The sequence below is a fragment of the Phaeoacremonium minimum genome (genome assembly GCF_000392275.1).
Source record: "Phaeoacremonium minimum UCRPA7 unplaced genomic scaffold PA7_03_scaffold_601, whole genome shotgun sequence".
Taxonomy (NCBI): Eukaryota; Fungi; Ascomycota; class Sordariomycetes; order Togniniales; family Togniniaceae; genus Phaeoacremonium; species Phaeoacremonium minimum.
The window spans coordinates 1-19,534 of record NW_006921503.1 but is presented as its reverse complement, the minus strand read 5'-3'; the positions used below and the strand labels follow the sequence as shown (position 1 = coordinate 19,534).

The 19,534-nt window shown below is 50.3% G+C and overlaps 4 protein-coding genes across 4 annotated transcripts; 1 reads left to right on the top strand and 3 right to left on the bottom strand.

The window, feature by feature from the left end:
• Positions 1 to 5,566: 5,566 nt before the first annotated feature.
• UCRPA7_8606 (putative cytochrome p450 protein) lies at positions 5,567 to 7,308 on the bottom strand (the record flags this gene model as incomplete). Its single annotated transcript, XM_007921118.1, has 3 exons — positions 5,567 to 6,038; positions 6,094 to 6,467; positions 7,096 to 7,308. 3 exons carry the CDS (start codon positions 7,306 to 7,308, stop codon positions 5,567 to 5,569), a joined length of 1,059 nt encoding a protein of 352 aa, XP_007919309.1.
• A 4,479-nt stretch (positions 7,309 to 11,787) lies between these two features.
• On the bottom strand, positions 11,788 to 13,332 carry UCRPA7_8605 (hypothetical protein; the record flags this gene model as incomplete). The annotated part of the gene is made up of 3 exons (XM_007921117.1): positions 11,788 to 11,897; positions 12,361 to 12,784; positions 12,838 to 13,332. 3 exons carry the CDS (start codon positions 13,330 to 13,332, stop codon positions 11,788 to 11,790), a joined length of 1,029 nt encoding a protein of 342 aa, XP_007919308.1.
• A 1,989-nt stretch (positions 13,333 to 15,321) lies between these two features.
• On the top strand, positions 15,322 to 17,872 carry UCRPA7_8604 (putative alpha-ketoglutarate-dependent sulfonate dioxygenase protein; the record flags this gene model as incomplete). The annotated part of the gene is made up of 5 exons (XM_007921116.1): positions 15,322 to 15,958; positions 16,028 to 16,334; positions 16,388 to 17,217; positions 17,298 to 17,612; positions 17,670 to 17,872. 5 exons carry the CDS (start codon positions 15,322 to 15,324, stop codon positions 17,870 to 17,872), a joined length of 2,292 nt encoding a protein of 763 aa, XP_007919307.1.
• Positions 17,873 to 18,381: 509 nt separating this feature from the next.
• UCRPA7_8603 (putative 1-aminocyclopropane-1-carboxylate deaminase protein) lies at positions 18,382 to 19,428 on the bottom strand (the record flags this gene model as incomplete). Its single annotated transcript, XM_007921115.1, has 1 exon — positions 18,382 to 19,428. One exon carries the CDS (start codon positions 19,426 to 19,428, stop codon positions 18,382 to 18,384), a length of 1,047 nt encoding a protein of 348 aa, XP_007919306.1.
• Between the last annotated feature and the right edge of the window lie 106 nt (positions 19,429 to 19,534).

The window sequence follows — 19,534 nt, the reverse complement described above, 5'->3', positions numbered from 1 at the left end:
CAAAAGTAGCAACTCCCTTGTCTGAAAAGTCACAATTCCCACTCAAAATTAACAAATATTACCCCGGCGGAGGTGTACAGAACGGTCAGATCGAAACATCGGCTCTCGGCAGGCAACTGAATAGTTAAGCAGCATCATGCTGTTCACCGGTTGAACGGTCGTATTAGAGGTCAGTGTTCACCTCATCCCTTGGCTTTACAGAACCAACATCGCACCCAGCCGTATGGTTCGACCGAGGCACGGCTGCATCATCTATGCACCTGTGGTCTGATTCTCATTAGCTCTAAATCGTTATGCAGGTTCTCCAATATGTGATGAACTTGTTGAGCAGCCATTCAATAGCTCAAAAGAAAAGTCCCATGGCGAACCATTTTCATCCCCTTCGATTTTTTCTTGCCGGCGCACCAACACTCTGTCGTAGTTTCGGAATTCCCCTCCAAGGAGCATGTCGATCATTCCTCAACTCGCAGCGCGCCTGTTTCGAAACCCTTCTCATCCATGTCACCGATAACCTCCGCGAATGTAATGTAACAACCTCTCACTAGTAGAATCTTGGCTTTCTTCATCGCCAAGACCCAGGAGTATGTGAATAACGCCGTGCCTCCGATAATATAAGTCCTTTCCTCAAACAACATATGCCTGCATGACTTGACTTGAGCATTCAATCCCAGTAATACATGAATCAGAACTGGCAGGTTTCATCCGATCCGGACCTGTGATTGCTACCACAAAGATCGAAAACGAATAACGGGATGTGGGCACTTCCTTCTACACGAAATCTAGCTATTCTATTTATGACCTAGTGATAAGTTAGCTATACTACATATCGGCATCCGCTTCATCCGTCTGGATTGTTGTTCATTCTCACTACTCACCGACAACAGACCCTGATGTAAGAGTCTTGCAAAATTCTGTCAATATTAGCTTCAAATTTGTATAACTCTCTGTTGATATAAACGCATTAGCTGTTTAGACTAAGAGTCTGTTAAATCTAGCCAGAATACAATTCTAGTAATTCGCTAGATTGTGACCAAAACCTCGATCAGCATAGGCGTTAAAGCCATAGTGGAAAGTGAGCATTTCATGTCTTCTATTGCCTTTACTATGTCCTCTTTTCGCTCTTCTAGCACATTTAGAGATACTTTGTAACTCTATGGGATCCCGAAGGCTCCGGGTCGTTGACAAATGACGTCAAGTGCCCAAGCCAATCCTTTTACACTATGAAGCATTTGTCTAAGGAAAGGCCGTATATGTCACCGTCAATTGACGCTCGCAGCTAGCGTCTAAACTAGACTCCGCGAAGAAAGCATACATAATTTATTAATTCAAGTGCAATGTTTGACAGCCGAGGCTTGATTAGCCGGTGTCAGTTTCGTCTGACGGGCAGAATAGTATAGACAATCCCCGTCCGTTGTCAACATGAGGACCGTGCAGCTTAGTTGGTGCTTGGTGAGCCCTTGCGCGCGCGGACCTGGACAACAAATCCAGCGTATCAAAGCTGTCGCTACAACAATGATCTCCGACAGACTTGGTAGAAAATGATAACTATTAGCACAGGTTGTGCTTGTGGTACCCAACGTGATGCAGGGGCGGAAGTAGAAGGCAGTCTTTACTATTTCTTTCTAACCACTTAGAAAGTCGGAGAAATCTGATAACGGCACCAACCTCGCACAGAGTTGAATCCTACAGCTTCTAACCAATCGACGCAAGGCATAAAAGAACAGATCGTGGGGGCCACAATGAAGGATCAGTTCTTGTGAGTTTGTCAGTCGTCTGGCTTTTCAGGCTGAATAGATTTGCATTGCATGGCGCCTATGATTGGTGATATGTGCCGAGTCTTGGGTAAGCTGTTTCAGGGGACTCTGACTTGCCTATGTTCTGGAACACCCCCTCACCAGAAATTTGTTCATGATTGAGGGAACCGTGCTGCGTAAAACCCTTTAGCTTTCCTACTCGCATCCTAAATTTTCTACCCTCCGAAACCAAGACGAACCTTGACCTGTAAACTCAGCTCCTCTTTCAAGAGTCCTCGTGACTCGGCGCGAGTATGCGGTAATTGAGAAGATGAGCCACCAGGGCTCGCTACGCCATGGGCTCGTCGGTGAAGTTTTACTAGACGAAGCAATAAATCGGAAGCAGAAGCGACTGAGCAGTTGGGATGTGACATTTCTTTGCATCCGTGCCATTGGCACATTACACTCCATCGGCCTAATAGGAGTAACTGTCTTCGTCAGCATCACGGCCAGCGGCGTTACAGACCTGACCGAGAGACTTTCCGAGATTTGTCTACCTCCGGTACGTGTACAGCGTCTCCTCTGATTCCTCCATGATTGGCAATATCGTTGACCGTTGTAGGCCGTAGGTTGTCTCCTTTGGGACAGTGCTGAGTTTACCACGATTGGGGTACGACGCGGTCGTGGCATTACCCCGGAGCGCAGATAGCACTCGAGTTTGTCTTATCCATGGGATGCATAGCAGCAGGATCATTGTTTGCTGCAAAGCATCTTGCAAGTGATGGCCATGTTTGGACCACAGGCACGACCTTCTTAATGATAATGGCGTAAGGACTTGAATTAGCCCAAATTTAAAGGAAATTGCTGATATAATACAAGCATCTCACATGCTTCACTATTTATAAGAGCATGTTTATTGTACCGAAGCGATGTCCAGAACAAAGAAGTGGACGGCATGGACAATATGGGTACAGCCAGGCAACACCTGTTCTTGAAACGCCCAGCAACATCTCCTCTATCAAAGGTCGAGACAGCTTCCACTGAGTACCATCAGAGCTCAGTTTCGAAATCTCGGGCAGAAACCACTGCAGTCGTGTCGGTGGGATGCCATTCACCATCTCGCGTAGCAATGCCACTACGACCAGAATTAGAACACTTTGCCGATGAAGGAGAGATTGTTCGTATGAATAGGGGCGAAACTCAGCCGCAGCTAATGACCATGTCTGATATGGGTGTCAAATTTTCCGTCTCTGACCTCGAAGATTCACCGTCGAGCGTCCAGCAGCCCGAGAACAAGTGCCTAGTTTCCAACAGAATTTCAAATACATGATGTATTAGAAGCCATTGAACTTGAGAGATTCGGGTGATTAGTCACAGAGAGTCGAGATAAATGGGGCTTTGCAGACATGGGACGAGGGATGGCTGGAGACGATGGAATGTTTCCAACTACAAGCTATTCTCAAGTGTACAGAAACCACTCCTGACATAACTTTACATAGGCTCGAAAAAGCTTATTCGAATTCTAACTTCATTCCGTGCTAGTGCTAGACACGTTATATTCTATTCGCTTGCATAGCGCCGTTTATGTATCGAGTCCTGACCAAAAACATCTCCATCTTGGCCCAAAGTCTCGTAACTATTCTTGCTCGTTCCACCGCATATGCTTCACGTAACTTGTTGTCCATTATTATCGAGTATTGCATCTTCGATGGCCATTACTTATTCCGGGATCCGAGGCCCTTGCTCTTCGATCCGGCCCCAAATCGCTCGTCTAGGAATTGACCCCTCAAGTTTCTAATGTGCTCTCTGTCATTGTTGCTCGAAGTTGGAGCATTGGTAGGGTTTGATTTCGACGTAGTCGCAGTTTCCGGAGAGTTTGCATCTTTCTGTGGGGTGGGGGTCGTAGATGGTGTCTGGCTGGAGCCGAGGGTGCGAACAACTGGAGTCAAACGAGTAGGAGCTCTCGGCTTCGGGTCCGAGAACAGACTCTGGAAGAATGATGAGATTTGATCGGCCATAATCGTCACGTCTGTCAATTTGTCTTTGTATGATGTGAGACGCTGTTGACTTGACTTAAAGCCAGTGGGAATTTGAAGTCGAGCCACGCTTAGATGTGCACAGGTAAGGTTCTAAAGATGCTTGAAGTGGCAGAGAGAGGCACAAATCGAAGACTCTGGACTATCGAGAGTTAGATGACGAGGAAAGGTTGAAACCTCATATCTGTAGATGGTTCCTTCAAATGGCGAAGGTGACCAATGATAGATGAGCTAAGGCCTAATTGTGTTGTCTGCCTGGTGCTGCGCCGCACTGCTCTGTGCCTGAGAGGGATCGCAGCCAACATTTGCAAGCCCGAGCCAGGCACTCTGTGGCCAATAGAATTATTGGTCGAATGTTTCTTGCGTCTGGAGTAGGAATGAACATATTGTTTAGTCCATGTCGCAATTGGCTTGTAGCAACTGAGCGGAGAAGTGTAAGCTCCTGTTAGGTGCCATCTTGGCCTTTCGACACTGTTAACTAACAACGGTCCTGGTTGTCTCTTCCTCTTTTTGAAATGCACGATCTCCTACATATAAGATCGAACATAACAATGAGTTTGGCACTTGGCAGCCAGAGACACTGACAGAGAGTCAGTGCTTTCAATATATGGTAGAGTGAGTATGACGGTTGTACCATTTATTAGATGATGTTGGCGTTTGATAAGCAAGAATGCCCCGATATCGAGATCTTAAGCATCGCCATTCTTTGACTCGTCTCTAGTATTTTATCATTGTATGGTGTAGGACCAGTATGTGGGGCAAGGTCTTGAGATATTCGCAACTCAGTTACTAGCCTTTTTAAGAAAACTTATCACTTCTCAGGTTATTTTATTCAGAACCGTAGAGGCAACGAACGCAGACTGATGCTGAGAACACTGTACCGGCTACCAGACAAGACAATCTAAAAGATAATTCACGAGACATTGTCAAAACGATGTAGTCTCTCCGCTTTCTGTTCCTCCCGATCAAGCGATCACCAGGATTTCCTTATAACTGCAAAACGCTAAGCCATGTTGTTGAAACACGGAGTGAATATCGATAATTCCGCCACTGTCGCTTGAGTTGTGCCTCTGCCTATGTCTTGAATCTCGATTTGGATCCGCAAGTCGGCAAGTTGCATTCGAAGGTCATTGGGTCATGAATTCTGTCCGAGAGGAGGCTGCACCTGGCGCGTCCTTAGTAGCGGCCGACGGGTAGCGCTCTGGGGCGCCCTGCTGTGCTGGGTTGCCTCGCTGGACGCGCTTCTGTCGCCCACTGTCCGTCCACACCGCCTCACCAAGTTCAGGATGCCCAAGAGGCTCAACAGGCTCAACTGCGTCAGAAAAATCACCGGGCACCTGGATTGCTTCACGACCACTCCTGGACTTGGCGTACGCGTCGTCGAACTCGGAACCGCCCAGACCGTATAGTGCGTCTTCAAAAAAATTCCTGTATTCCGATGACATGGCGACCTAAGAAGCTGGTTGCCGTAAAAGAGTGATACGATCGCTGGAGGAAACTTGCTGTTTCAGACAGACAGTGGTTATGTGATTAATAAAGGGTGGAAAGTGTTCAAAGTCAGAGCCTGGGGAAAATATTGGAAAGATCGAGAGTTCATCCCGAGGGCCGCTGTCGAATATGAGGCTGGCGTCCTGGTCTCCTCCCCAATGGCATCAGAGGGCGCCCTTGATAGCGGCCTGCTGTGTAACACATGTCACCTAGCAAATCAATCAATAGCCTTGTTTGGTAGCAGATTTCTACGGACGGAGACATACAAGTTTTTTATCCCGAGGCATCATCCCGCCTGGCTCGTGTTATTCAAGCCTCTACGCCGACTAAAGCAGCATCATCGTCCCAGATCATGCCTTTCGGGAGAGCCTTCCATTGCATTTCATCATCCAGCAACTCTGTCATTTCAGCCCACTCTGCTCGAATGCGAGCGGCTTTCGCCTCGCTTCTGGGGACAACCTTCGCCTGGAATGGCTTTGGCAGCACAAATAGACCCTCTGTCAAGTCGTGCATGGCAGGCACAATCTCTTCACCTGTAGCATCGTCAACAGCTCTGTGAAATTCAAATCCCCACAGCAAACGTGACATGGCCAAGAAAAGCGATCTATCAGCAATGTGCATGCCCTGGCAGAGCCGGCGGCCAGCACCGAAGACGAAGTGGTCACGTTTCGTTGCATCTGCGTTCGTTGCTGCCTCGGCTGACGTCTGCGTATCTTCGAGCCAGCGGCTCGGGTCAAACCTTTCGGGGTTTGCATGCCTCTTCGGGTCCATCTGTACTGCCCTGCAACCGTGAAGTAAGATACTGTCCCTTGACAGTTATTTTATTGAGCACTTACCACACGTTATACACCATCGTTGAGCCCTTCGGTATCTTATACCCCATGTACTCATCGTCCCGAATGACGGCGTGTGGTACACCCAAGATATCAGTGGGCATCCAACGCATGCTTTCTTTGATACAGCCGCGAATATAGGGCAGATTGGGGAGATCATCCAATTCAGGAAGTCGCTCCCCGCAAACACGATCAATCTCGGCCTGTGCGGCTGTCATAACTTCGGGGAAGATCAGTAGTGCTTGGACAAAGCCAATGAGGGTGGCAGCAGTCGTGTCAGAGCCTGCCTCAAGGAGTGACCCGCTGGTATAACCCGCAATACCTTCGGAAAACCCTTGCTCCTCTTCGGCTTTAATCAAGTCGACACAGAAGCAGGGCTGCGAAACGTCAGTTTTGTAGCTCTGTAGCTCTTGTGGCGTGGTAGAATCAATGGAGCTCATGCCTTTGCTTTTCCTTCCTTGTATCTCTTCTTTGTGTCTCTATAATGCCCAATGTACAAATCGTACTCCTTTTTGTGTAGGCTCTTTGCATACTTTCTCAGAGGCAGAAACACATCAGGAAGACGTCTGAGCAGTGGAAACAGGTCAAGGATGGTAGCGGTCTGACAGCCAGTGACCTCGCAGAACTGTTCGAAGCCCTAAGTTGCCTTTAGTATAATGCGATTTAAATACTTCAATGACATTTACCCATGTGAAACAATTGCTTTAATTTTGGGTCATCAATACTAGTTGTACGGAAACCGAAGACCATTTGTGTTGTCAAAGAGTTCGTGTATCTGCGAATGTGATCTACAAACAGTGACGGTTGATCAAGAAAGCCCACAAGCATCGCTTTATTCTCTAGGTCTTGGTAAGGAACATATGTTCGAGCAGCCTTGATATTGAGCAGATTGTGTACGAGCTTGCGGATTGAACGCCAGGTTTCGCCGTATTCCTTGTTTTTCAGATTAGATCTGAGCGATCAAGGAAACCCAGCAGAATTTTCATTTCAGTGAAAGGATCTCACCATCAGCAGGACGCGATATCCGCCACTGATAATCTGTCCAAGATACATCTCCGGGCGCGACGAGTAGATTCCGCTTCTCTTGTCTAAGAGATCCTTGATCGCTTGATCGGAAGAGAGGACGACCATGACCTTCATACCCAGAACGAGCGAGTATACAGGGCCATTTTCTTCTGACCATTTCTGGAACTGAAGGTGGGCCTTCTCTTTGGGCATCTGATGAAGATTTCCAATCAATGGAAGGGTTGGCGGACCTGGCGGACATCCATTTGGTCTCCGGCCGACTCTATTCAGTAAAAATAAGAGAACTCCTAGGAGACCTACTCCAATGGCAAGACGAGTTGACATAGCCATGGTCATCAATGCTCAAAAGAAGACAGATTTTTTTACTCTTGAACTGAGAAATTCTACCGAGCTTATAAATTATCACTGGAGGCTCTCCGGGTGATAAGATCTTTGGGCACTGCTATGCACAAGGCTGTACGTGTGAAGGGGCAATAGGTCGCACCCCATCTTTGTACTACCCACCATCTGAATTAAAAGGTACCGAGATAGCCCTGTAAATACTTTTTTCGACGAAAGGAAATGTTTTCTGATACCGCATGGAACTCCATTCATCGGTTGAAGTCTCAACTTATGACTATCGTAACTATTTGACCCGCATTCCCGTGGTCTGTATAAGCTCGCGTGGCTTCAAATAACGCATTAACAAGGAATCAAGCTGTCCGGAACCGGATCTCGATGAATATGCACCCCGCAGATAGGGAGGGTGACATTATAGGCAGGCTGCCTCGGGCTTGTTTGCTTTATAATGGTTGGGCCGCAATACTTGAGAAGCCGAATACTCCCTTGCTTCAGCATACATGACATATTGTGGCTCGCCAAAATGATCGATTGTAAGTGCTACGATCTCACAATCTAGGGTTGAATCTGTGTTATCGCAAAAGCTGGAAACCTGAAATAGTACGCGACTGTTGAAGATCACAGAACACAAATATGCCCAGAGCCGTGATATGAGCTGGTCAAATCAATGGAGACTCCGAGTTAGTGTATTCTTTTGTGGTAGGTCGAATCCATGCTAATGGCCTGCATGGGTGCTCTAAGGACAGCCGCATTGGATCATCAGACTCTTCTAGCACTATTAATCGCAACTCCGAACCAGCGCAATAACGTCTAACGCCTGGTTTCACTTTTGTCTGATGATTAATTCAGTGTCACTTGGAAAAGTAAAGATGTCTGAAGATGGAGAAGGTCGTGCTGTGAGAATTGCGAGGATAACAGGGTTGACTCGTTTAGGCAAAGAGCCCTGGAGACAAAAGCCTTGGCCTATTAGGATCAACCATGCGGGCTGGAGGCACCCCTGTGGCCCCCTCATTCCAATTTCAAACCGATGCAACTTTCAAGGGCAACCATGTCATTGAATGCGAGGGCTTTATAGGCAAAACATCAGAACATCACACAAGAATGGTTTCCGCAAATCTAGCCATCAAAATTTCTCCTTGAAGATTGAAAACGGAAAACGTAGCGTATGAACTCCCAAGAAGAAAATCTACATCGAGACTCTCGTAGCTGTTTTGCGGGGAGTTATCTCGGTTCTCGATGACTTCATCTAAAAGAGCGTGTGATGAAGTACGGTGTTACGTAGACAATCAGCAAGAAAACCACATGTACACCTGCAATCCTTCTCTCGTGATGATATTGCAAGCCACGACAAGGGATCACCCAGTCGTATATTTCAACCTCGTCCTCAAAAAAATGGCCCCAGAAAGACCCTGGTCGATCTTCAGCAGAGCTACCGTAAAGCCTTGCGCTAACATGTGGGAAGCCATGTGGGCTCCAGTCGGTTCTCTGGCGGGTGCAGATCACCAATCAGCCCTCTTTGCCCTAGCCAAGGGCATTTTTGATAGAAGATCTGTGAATCAGTGGATGCGGATTTGGTCAAAAGGGGCGAACAGGAGAAAAGCAATGTGGTGTTGGCTCTCCCACTTGTCATGACTTGCATCCTCATGTACAGTGGTCCGTAATAGCCTCGTGCTAGGCTCTTACGACACACCCTACCGTAGACTTCTGGGCCCGTCCTTGGATGGTCGCGGCTCCTGAGTCTATCATGGAGAGGTTTGGTGTTGAAGCCTGGATATTATTCTCGCTTGGTGCTGTCATCACGATACTTAGGACATACGCTCGGATCATCTCCAGCGGCGTCAAGGCGCTCCAGGCCGACGATTATTTGGCCTGGCTTGGTGCGGTATGTATTGATGTTGTTATATCGTTGGATCAAACTAATTAAATCGAGAAGGGCTTCTACGCGATAACCACTGCGATCCTTTATTCATTCGAAGGAGTGTCTCACGGCCTTGCTAACCATGGCATCACGGAAGAACAACGAGCCCGGCTACGTTCAGATGACCCAGAATACCAATGGAGGTTAGTAGACAAGTTCCAGCAATAATGCTCGATGCTAAAGTGTGTATTTAGGGTGAACGGAGCTATCATGCAAATTGCTGGATGGTTGACTTATTCGATCTTGCTATGGGCATTGAAAGCATCACTTTTGGTATTCTACCAGCGACTGAATGTATGAAGATCCCTACGTATGACTTGTGGTTGGCTATTAACCGTATTAGATTTCGTGGACGCGCACCCATTTTGTGAATATCTACATCGCCTTCGCCCTCGTCACAACCAGCTGGATAGTTGTCACGATGAATCTATTTCTGGCCTGTCGCCCCTTCCATAGAAACTGGCAAATCTCTCCCGACCCTGGAAGTAGGTTATAACTGAATCGCATGTGAGTATCGCAATGTGCTAATCTCAGATTCCTTCACAGATACCTGCCAGCCAGCTGTGTCTAGCCAATTGATACTTGTCTACCTATCACTCAATATGGCCACAGACTTATACCTGCTCTTTGTACCACTACCACTGTTATGGGATTCCAACTCGACGCTACCGAAGAAGGCAGGGACAGCGTTCATGTTATGCTTAGGAGTCTTGGTGATTGTTTGCGCCATCCTGCGAAGTGTTCTTGTTCTCCAGGTTCGTCATTTCTCTATACGACAGCAGACAAGACACTGACACATACCTTAGGATCCGGTCGGTAGTGTGCGCGTGGCTAGTTCATGGGCTCTGCGAGAGGCATTTGTCGCTGTTCTAGCTGTCAACCTGCCCCTGATTCTGCCACTCGTGAAGCACCAGGCGCCTCGAGTGTCTCAGCTCCTTCTCTCATCAACGCGTTGGACAGAGAAATTGAACGCGAAGCCCTTTGTGAGTAAGCACAGGTCTGAAAAGGGTTCAATTGCCTTGAGCGACCCAAATATGCAAGATTACGATGCCGCAGCGATAAAGACAGACGTATCTAAGGTCTCAACTAGGGAGAGCCAAGAGCAGATGATGAGGATAGTCACCTTGCACAATCAAGGGGCTTGGGACGATTGGAAAACCAGGAATGCATCGTCTCACGGCAAGAAGGACGACCGAAGACGAAAGACTGCCAGTGTGTATGAAGCACATGGGATTGATTCACTTGTGTTACCAGGTGAAGAACAAAACCTGGGGCAGATGGGCCACTTCGCGTTTGCAAGAGGTCCTGTGAGGACAAGCTATCATTCTCGAAAATAGAGCTCCTTCATTTTGTACGATAGCGTGCTACAATTTACTATTGGTCGAATGCAGTGAGTTTCATCTATACGTCTTCCCTGGCAGACTTGACAGACAACATGTATCTCCGTATGTAGGTCGTTGAACAGCCCCGAGGATCTGACAATCCTGCGCTCCTTGATGGGTCAGGAGCTGCAGCGTATGGAGGGGTAAGGGGCACGGGTTCAAGGGGGCTCCGCAAGCAAACGCACCCTTTTCGGCGCTGATCGACTGCATACTGCACACCGCGATTCCGTTGTTTGCCACGCACGCGTGTAAGCCCAGGCAGCGATAAGTTGTCTCTCTTGCTTGCAATGCATTATCAAACGGCACGACCACATCAGTCGCGCCTTATTGAGATCGAGAGCCGCCATTCTTATCACAAAGCTATGTTCTTCTAAGAATCTCCTGTGCCGTCGCTGGAGAACTTGTCTGGAAACCTGCTAGATTACACCATAGCACTTGAACCTGATATTGAGGCTCTCTTCCATAATGTCCCATCTCAACGAGGGACCTTTCCTTCAGCCATGGGATTACGAGGCTCGTGTACCAATCGTGGATGGGAAGATTCATGACCCCGTCACCGGAGAGATTAAGCCCAAGGGTGAATGGCTGATGTCCGGTCCCCCAGCCATGGACCTGGTCTGGACCAATATCAAGACAGTTGAAGTCGAGAACCTCTTCACCACATGTCGCATCACGCGGGCCGGCCCGTTAGACAAGATTCTGATCTCGATTGGAAAGTTTCTTGAGAAGGGCTTATGCGAGATTCATACCATCTCAGCGAGCGCATATTCAGTGACCTGTGTTATATATACCGAGGTTACGACCAACGAATTTGTGGATGCGCTTGGTGCGAGTGAGTTGTTTTGACTATCGCAGCTGGGGGTGATTAGGGGGAGCCTGGCAGAGGGTTAACATGTCGAGCTTCAAATCTCATAAAATTCTACGCTGCATGACGTTATGATTTCCGAACCTGTTAGCTATAGATGACAGGATGACGTGCTATGCCGTAAATTCATCATGATATTTTCGTTGTTCACATATGCGGTTTCATCTTTATGCATCCGGCGTTGGTAGTTGCTTCTCCGCTCCTTCTTCATTGTGGTTCGGTAACAGCACGACAAGTGGCTTGGGCAGTTTCGCGGTCAACCCTTTGCTCATACCGGCTAGCAAGGTAAAGTCAGTATACGATCATCAGGCTGTGAGGGGAAGTCAAGGACTGACAAATCATGAGATGCGCAAATTGTATAATGGACGGAACCCAGGTCACAAGCGCGAGAAATTGGCCAAAGCTCCAGTCTCGCGACGAGTTGACAAACGCTTGCCCAAAAGCATCTCTCATACTCTTCCACGAGGAATAGAAAATGACGCAGAGCCATATAATCGTAGTCGTCCCGAAGATGATTGGAAGCCACCCGAGAGCGAGATAGCCGCAATTGGCAAGAGTACCGTGCTGACCGGACTTGGACGGCCGTCCCCTGTAAGCCCATACGATGTGTAGCATGCTAGCTAGAAGTGCCAGTGCCCAGAGGGTGAAGCAGGCTGGGAAACGAGTTTTCTTGTCCCCGAGATTGTCCAAATTCGTGCCCCCAAGAATCCCCCTAAGGCATTGATGCTCCAGGGGGAGACCCTCGGGCTCTTCGTTCGAGTGCTGGAACCAGAATTCGATGCCGAAGAGTATGATTGTGAGCAGACAGTTGGCCACGAAGCCAATCAAGTTCGTGGGTCGTACGCGGAAGTGGTTCCAGTAGGAGGCTCCGATCATGACCATGGCTGTGCTGCTGATCAGGCTGAGGACCTCGGCCATGAAGATGTCATAGTACGTCTCATTCCACAGCCTGTAGATTATTGTCGATATGAGGACAGAGACAGTGAAGAGAATCACAGCCGAAAAGAGATCATCTAGTGACGCCACGAGGGAGTCCCGTAGGACCCAGCGTTTCGACAAGCTTGAGACGCCTTGTCTATAGCTGCCGAGGGGTGTCCAGCTGAACAGGGCTGGGAAGGCGAAGAGGACCGCAAGCACGATGAGCATGGCGGTTGAGATGAGCATCTAAATCAATCAGCGGTGGTGCCTTGATGAAACTATACAGATAGAAAACCTACACCGATACCTGTGATATCTGGATCTCCGATTCCCGAGAGAGAGTGACAAATCGCTCCGGTGCACTGATATTTGGTGGAGTTAAGGAAGGCCGCTGTGCCAATTCTATCGTTAGCCACGTTGTCCCACCACCAGTCGGACACAGCCCTTGGACCGGAGCCGTTTATTGTTGCTGGGAATGCCTTTGTGGTGAAGTCGTGCAGCGTTAGAACGGCTAGATCAAGCGTTGAAGGGTTGTCAATGACATCGTCTATGGCGATGAAGGTCTGGGGCAAGAGGGCGGAGGCATAGTAGCACATCGCCAGGTTGATACCGAAGTAGTTGTTGGTGATGATCTCCTGCAGCATGCTCATCTTGAAGTCGGATAGCTTGGTGATGTTGTATGGGTTGACGGTCGAGGGGTATGGCACGCAGGGGTTTGGCTGGCCCCATTGCGAGATCTTGTTGCCGTGCTGGTCGAGACACGACGAGTAGTCCAGTTCCAGATAATTCGCCATGGCAAACGATGGTGCTGGCCGTGCTGGTGATGCTAGTGCAGCTGTGAGCTAACAGGTGGCATTCTTGTCGTTTTCACCTCGAGATTGCAAATGTATTTCTCTTCGTAGACGACGTTGTTGTGATCTATTCGGAGCTTCCCTTTCACTCGTTTTCTGCGTTGGGAACGGCTGAGAGCTGAGACGTCATTTTCGTCTGGAGGTCGTGACGATGTTCCGGTGGCCCAATTGTTGCTTTTTGCTGCGGTGATCGGCCGCGAAAAGGATTCACAGCCGCGCCGAGTTTCCTGTTGCACATTACGTCAGGAAGGAGCGAGCGCTGAAATCGAAATCACCGTGTTCACAGGCAACTACGCTATGTTTGGTTATCTGAGTCGTCTATGTATACAGCAGCTGGGGCTGGGGCAGTGAGTCAAGCTTCCGTTCCTCACTTCATGCAGATCAGGATCAGCATGCTGAGTTAGGAGGAGTTGCGGTCTCGGAGAATTGCCCTTCCCTTCTGATACCTGATACACGATAGGCGGCGGCGGTTGATCTACAGCTGACTAGACTGGTCTAACAGCGCCACGGGATGGTCTGGCGCGAACAGCACCAAAATGTGGAAAGGCCTTTGGAATATGTGAAGAGTCTTTTGACATGGTGCTGACTCCCAGGAAAGCTGAGACGAGACGAGACGGGCTAGTTGTAGAACTGCCTGCGAAGCGTTAATTATTGCTCAGCTTACTTCTCCCTGCTGTTCATCATGGGCATGTCACGGCGTGCCTTTCTAGAGCGCTACCAAGGGAGCACCGGTTACATCTACATTTTGCCTATTAGAACAAGCGACTACATCAAGTCAACTTTGTTTCCTGCGACCTTACTGGTAGATCGCAATTGGCCCGTCACCAAAGAGCGGCATCAGGGCCTGTAACCGGGAATCCTGCGTCTGCTGCCGGGCGAGAGGCAGACTTTCCCACCACCAACACCAACACCAACACCACCCTAACATCCAACCAGTAGGCAGTCTGATGACGATGCAGAGCTGTATGTATGAATGTATGAGGCAAGGTGATGGGGTTCTGGAGAAGAGCACAGCCTCGGATCGGACACTGGGAGACTGGGTCATGTGGAGAGAGACAGAGATCAGTCCAGCCCCTAGTAGGGCATCGCTAACGTTAAAGCTACCGAGAGACTCTTCACTGTGGTTAACGTTAAAGCAAAGCTTAGCTGGAGTCCAGTGTTGGACGCATGGAGAACCGAGGGGGGCTTCGATCAGGGCTTCTAGCGTCATGCGCGACGTTGAACTGGCCCAGTCAAGCTTCCAATTGCAAGCCCGTGGAGATGGCAGTGGATGGACGGTGGATGGAATGGTGTGTGTTGGTGGCTGGGCACAGCCGCAAGCCATCGCATCGCATCGCATCGTGTAGTTGTCGTATGGAGACACCCAGGTAGGAAGCACTTGCTGCATAGTAGACACCTTCCTCATCCAAGCTAGAGAGCTCTCCTGCCACCATTCTGGCTCTAGTTCAAGAGACAGGTGTCAAGCGAAGTCAACAAATCAGCCTTGCCAGCGAGTGTGGAGAACAGATACCGGTGGCTTGACTGAGCAGGTAGACAGATAGACAGAGAAGGGGCGAGATCCGTTCCCCACGCTGCCACAACTGCGCCTCATCACTCAGGCTCGGTCTTCATAAAGGGTAACGTCATATATCATCCCCAGAAAGCGACAAGTATATAGATAAGACATGATAAGGCATCTGAAACTCAGAAGAAGACATCAAAAGAGATTCAAAGTGGTTTCTCATCTCATCGTGAAGAGAGTTTAGCTGTCCACTTGTCATTGTCGAGTGACTGATTGACTTGACTTAGCGTCTTGGAGACTCTTAAGCTTAAGAACCCCGCCACCGCCGAGACACCGAGACCCTGAGAGTGACGCAGTGAGCTCGGATCCGCTGCAGGCCAAGCAACACCAGCAGCTCTCCAGCAGATCTCCACTGGAGCAGCACACAAACCATGCCGTCCCTCTTCAAGAGGAGCAAGGACGACAAGTCGCCCTCCAACATCCACCGGCCCAGCAGCAGCAGCAACATCAGCATCTCCGGCCGCGATGAGGCTCTCCCGGCATACACCCCCGAGGCCACGGCCGGTGCCAATGCGGCGGGCGGCTCTCCGAACACCGATAATCAAGAGATCGACATAACCGCCGCATTCGCGAACCTCTCCATCTCGGCCACCCCCCAAGACCCCACCGTAGCCACATGCCTTGCCCACCTCAAGCTGCTCTTCGCGATCCAGTCCATGAAGGAGGATGTCGGCTACACCGACGGCCTGTGGGATATCTGGGACACGAGAGCCAGCAAGGACGAGCTGCCCCAAGATGACCCCGCCCTGACCGCGCTGCCCGACGGCAAACCGGCCGAGAAGCTGGCCCCCGAAGACGAGAAGAAGATCCTCCTCAGCAAGATCCGCGAGAAGCGATGGGCCTTGTTCGTCGCCCGCGCCGTCGACCGCTACGAGGCGTGGTGGGGCTCTTTGGAGAAGCAGATGCTGCGCGAGGTGGACATGACTATGGAGGGCGTTGCCAGCTACATCCTGTTCCCCTATCGTGGCGACCAGATGCACTGGACGCCCTTCATGCTGCCCCCATTAGGTATGCTCTCTCTCCTGAAGAAATAGAAATACCTACAAGTTTGTGGAATTGCAGTGCTGATAATCACAGATGTCCTCATGGTCATGCATGCACACATGCTGAACCCCCGATCATTCCTCGAAGACACCCTGCGCAACGGTTTGTGCGCCCTTTGGTCGACGGGCATGCCCTGGAACGTCATCAATGCTGCGATTGATAGCGATTTCAACTACAGTGTATCAGACGATGCAAAGGCATACTGGGTCGGTCAGACGGGTCGGAGCTGGGAGAATGCGGACGATTCCATGACCAAGACGCTCAGGTGTCCCGCATGCAGCACCTCGATCGAGGTCCCCTGGACAACTTGTGGTTCAGACGAAACATACAAGGGGAGTCGGTATGTTTTATCCTTCAAGTTTATTTGACCATCAGTTCTAACAATTTTCCCAGCCGGCCAGGACTGATCGGCTCCGGCTACGGAGATGGCAAGTTTCTCATCTACTGCCCGTCCTGCTCCATTCAAATCGACAAGGAGCTCCTGTCTGTCGCCAAGCTCGTCAAGGACACAGAATATCTTCTTGCGCGCTCAGTACCTATGCCAGGCACCATACTCGAGCCCAGTTCAGGGATGCCCGACATGATCCAGCCAGGATATCGCGGGCAGACCAACGGCCGCACCTTCCCCAACCGCCTGATCAAGCGGGCTCTACGCATCCAGATCATTGATCTCATCAGGCCTGGCGCCAATCCTCGTCCAACGATGGAGACCGTCCGAGACTTGATTGAGAAAACCCTGGCGGACAACAACGCACTGAAGAATATCGATGAGATCACCACTGGCTTCGGACGACGATATGTTCTCAACCCGCAAGCCAGAGTTTCCGTACGCAAGATGATGTCTCGATACTGGGAGAACTTCAGCCCCTTTGCGCTTGACCTAGGTGGCGCCGTGATACGGCAAGGCATCTTCACCGAAAAGATGTACCGTATCGACTGGCTTCACTCACCTTCTGCTACTGATACCATGACACGCCTGATCAAGAAGTACACACGCTTCATTGAGATCATGGCGGCATATCCCACTAAGACGGCGGTCCCCACGCTTGATGTCGATCTGGCCTGGCATACTCATCAGCTGAGTCCTAGTGCGTACTATCGCTTCACCGTGGAGCGAACTACCAAGTTCATCAACCACGATGACAAGATCGATGAAGACAAGCTCGGACAAGCCTTTGAGTGGACGAGTAAGATATATCAGGAACGGTTTGGTGAGGTGTACAGTGAGTGTACATGCTGGTACTGTGAGAGTAGGCTGCCCCCATTAATTGTTTCGCTACCCAAGAACTCTAACCATGTATAGCAATCCGTGCTTCTCATATTTCATCCGTGGGCAAGCTTCTCGGTGTGTCAAACAATGAGAAGATCGCCGACGCCTTCTACAACAGCGGTGCCGCGAACATGTGTCCGCCTAACAACTCGGCGCACATCTCCGCACACAATGCCGTCAAGATCGCCGAGACGGATGCCCGAAATAAAGTCACAAGGCACTTGCGCCTCTACCAGCAGCAGAAGCTGGAGGCAAACTACCAAAAGGCCGTGAGGCGCGCCGAGAAAAAGGGGAGAAAACTCCCGCCGAGAGACCAGTACTATGATCACTGGGGCTATTCTTACTTCAGTACGTTCTTCACAAGCAGTCAAAAATGTATCATGAGCAGAACTAACTCATTGGCAGTGTACTCGCCTTTCATCTTCCCATTGTACTTTACCCCAGGAATGTATTACGGATGGGATCCTTGCTATTCTGCCGCTGGTGCGGGCGCATGGGCGAACTGTGCGGCTGGCAGCTGTGGCAATGGCGGAGTCGCGGCCGGCGCCTGTGGTGGTCCTGGAGGCTGTGGAAACCCAGGGGTGAGCACTCTAGATAATATCTTTTAAGATCTCGTACACTGACTTATTGCGATAAGGGCTGTGGAACCGGTGATAGCGGCGGCGCGGGAGGCTGCTCCGGGGGAGGCGGGTGTGGAGGAGGAGGAGGAGGCGGTATGTGATGACTCTCCCAATGTCTTACTCTTAGTTGATCTTCTTGCTGACTTCTTAACTAGGATGCGGCGGAGGCGGCGGTGGTTGCGGAGGCGGTGGAGGTGGCGGCGGTTGTGGTGGTGGAGGTAACCTCTCTTCTTCCTAATCTTCTTCGCCGTTGCTAATGTTCCTACAGGAGGATGCTAGAGAGAACATCATTGTTTTGGGGCTCTTGTTGGTATATTCGGCTGCTGAGGCTTTTTTTGATATCCCCCTACGTTGTCATTGCGTATATTAGCGAGTCCACCATATGGTAGAGCCTCGTTCGCCCTAGGTCCATGACTTATACATTACTATCTTGATCATAAGTATCTTCTGATCGACCATGGTTTGTCGTTCACTCATAACTCCATATCCCATGCATATCATATCGTGGAATATGCGTTAAGTGCTAACTGTCCTCCAAGATGAGCGTACAGCACCTTGCTGCCCTCGGGTATCTCCCCCCTTTTGATCATGTCCATCATGCCAGCCAAGCTCTTTCCTTCGTACACTGGATCTGTGATGAACGCCTCTGTTCTAGCGCCGAATTTGATCGCTTCTATAGTGGTCTCATCCGGTACTCCATACGTCCCTGCATGATACCTGTCATCTAAAATGATGTCCGCTTCCGTAATGTCGTCTTCGTCAAGTCCGATCTTTACGCCCGTGAACTTCGCTATTCGCAGAACTTGGTCAAATGTCTGCTTGACTGTTGCACTGGCATCGATGCCCACCACTCTCCGCTTTCGACCGCCGTTCTTTTCTAGTAGCTTGAACCCTGCCACCATGCCTGCCATGGTACTGCCTGTGACAGCACATACTATTATCGTGTCAAAGAAGATGCCTATCTCCTCTTCTTGACCGGCAACTTCAAAAGCCCAGCGCGCAAAGCCTAACCCGCCCAGCGGGTGATCTGATGCTCCTGCAGGAATATAATACGGCTTCGATCCCGTTCTCTGGATCTCGTCCTGTAACTTAGCGAGCGTGTCCTTATGCTCAATGCCGAAAGTGCTCGGGTCCAGACGCGTGTCCGCGCCCATCAGTCGGCTGAGCTGAATGTTGCCGACGGTCTCATACCCGGCATCCACCCACTCGACCCAATGCTCCTGGACGAGCGCGACTCGTAGGCCCGATGCGGCGCCCACCGCGGCAACCTGGCGAGTGTGGTTGGACTGGACGCCGCCGATGGAGACGAGCGTGTCGCAGCCCTGCGCCAGCGCGTCCGGCACCAGGTACTCGAGCTTGCGGGTCTTGTTGCCGCCGTACGCCAGCCCCGAGTTGCAGTCCTCGCGCTTGGCGAACACGGCCACCTTGCCCCCGAGCGCGGCCGAGATGCGCGGCAGCGCCTGGATGGGCGAGGGCCCGAAGAGGAACTCGGAGCGCGGGATGCTGGCGAAGGGCTCGGGGAGGATGACGGTGCTGGTCGCCATTGGTGCCGGACGACAAATTGAATCGAAAGGGGAACAAACTTTGCAGTAGCGACCGTTATTGCGGGAGATCGATCTTGCATCGACCGGAGTGTGCCGCAGCGGGGGG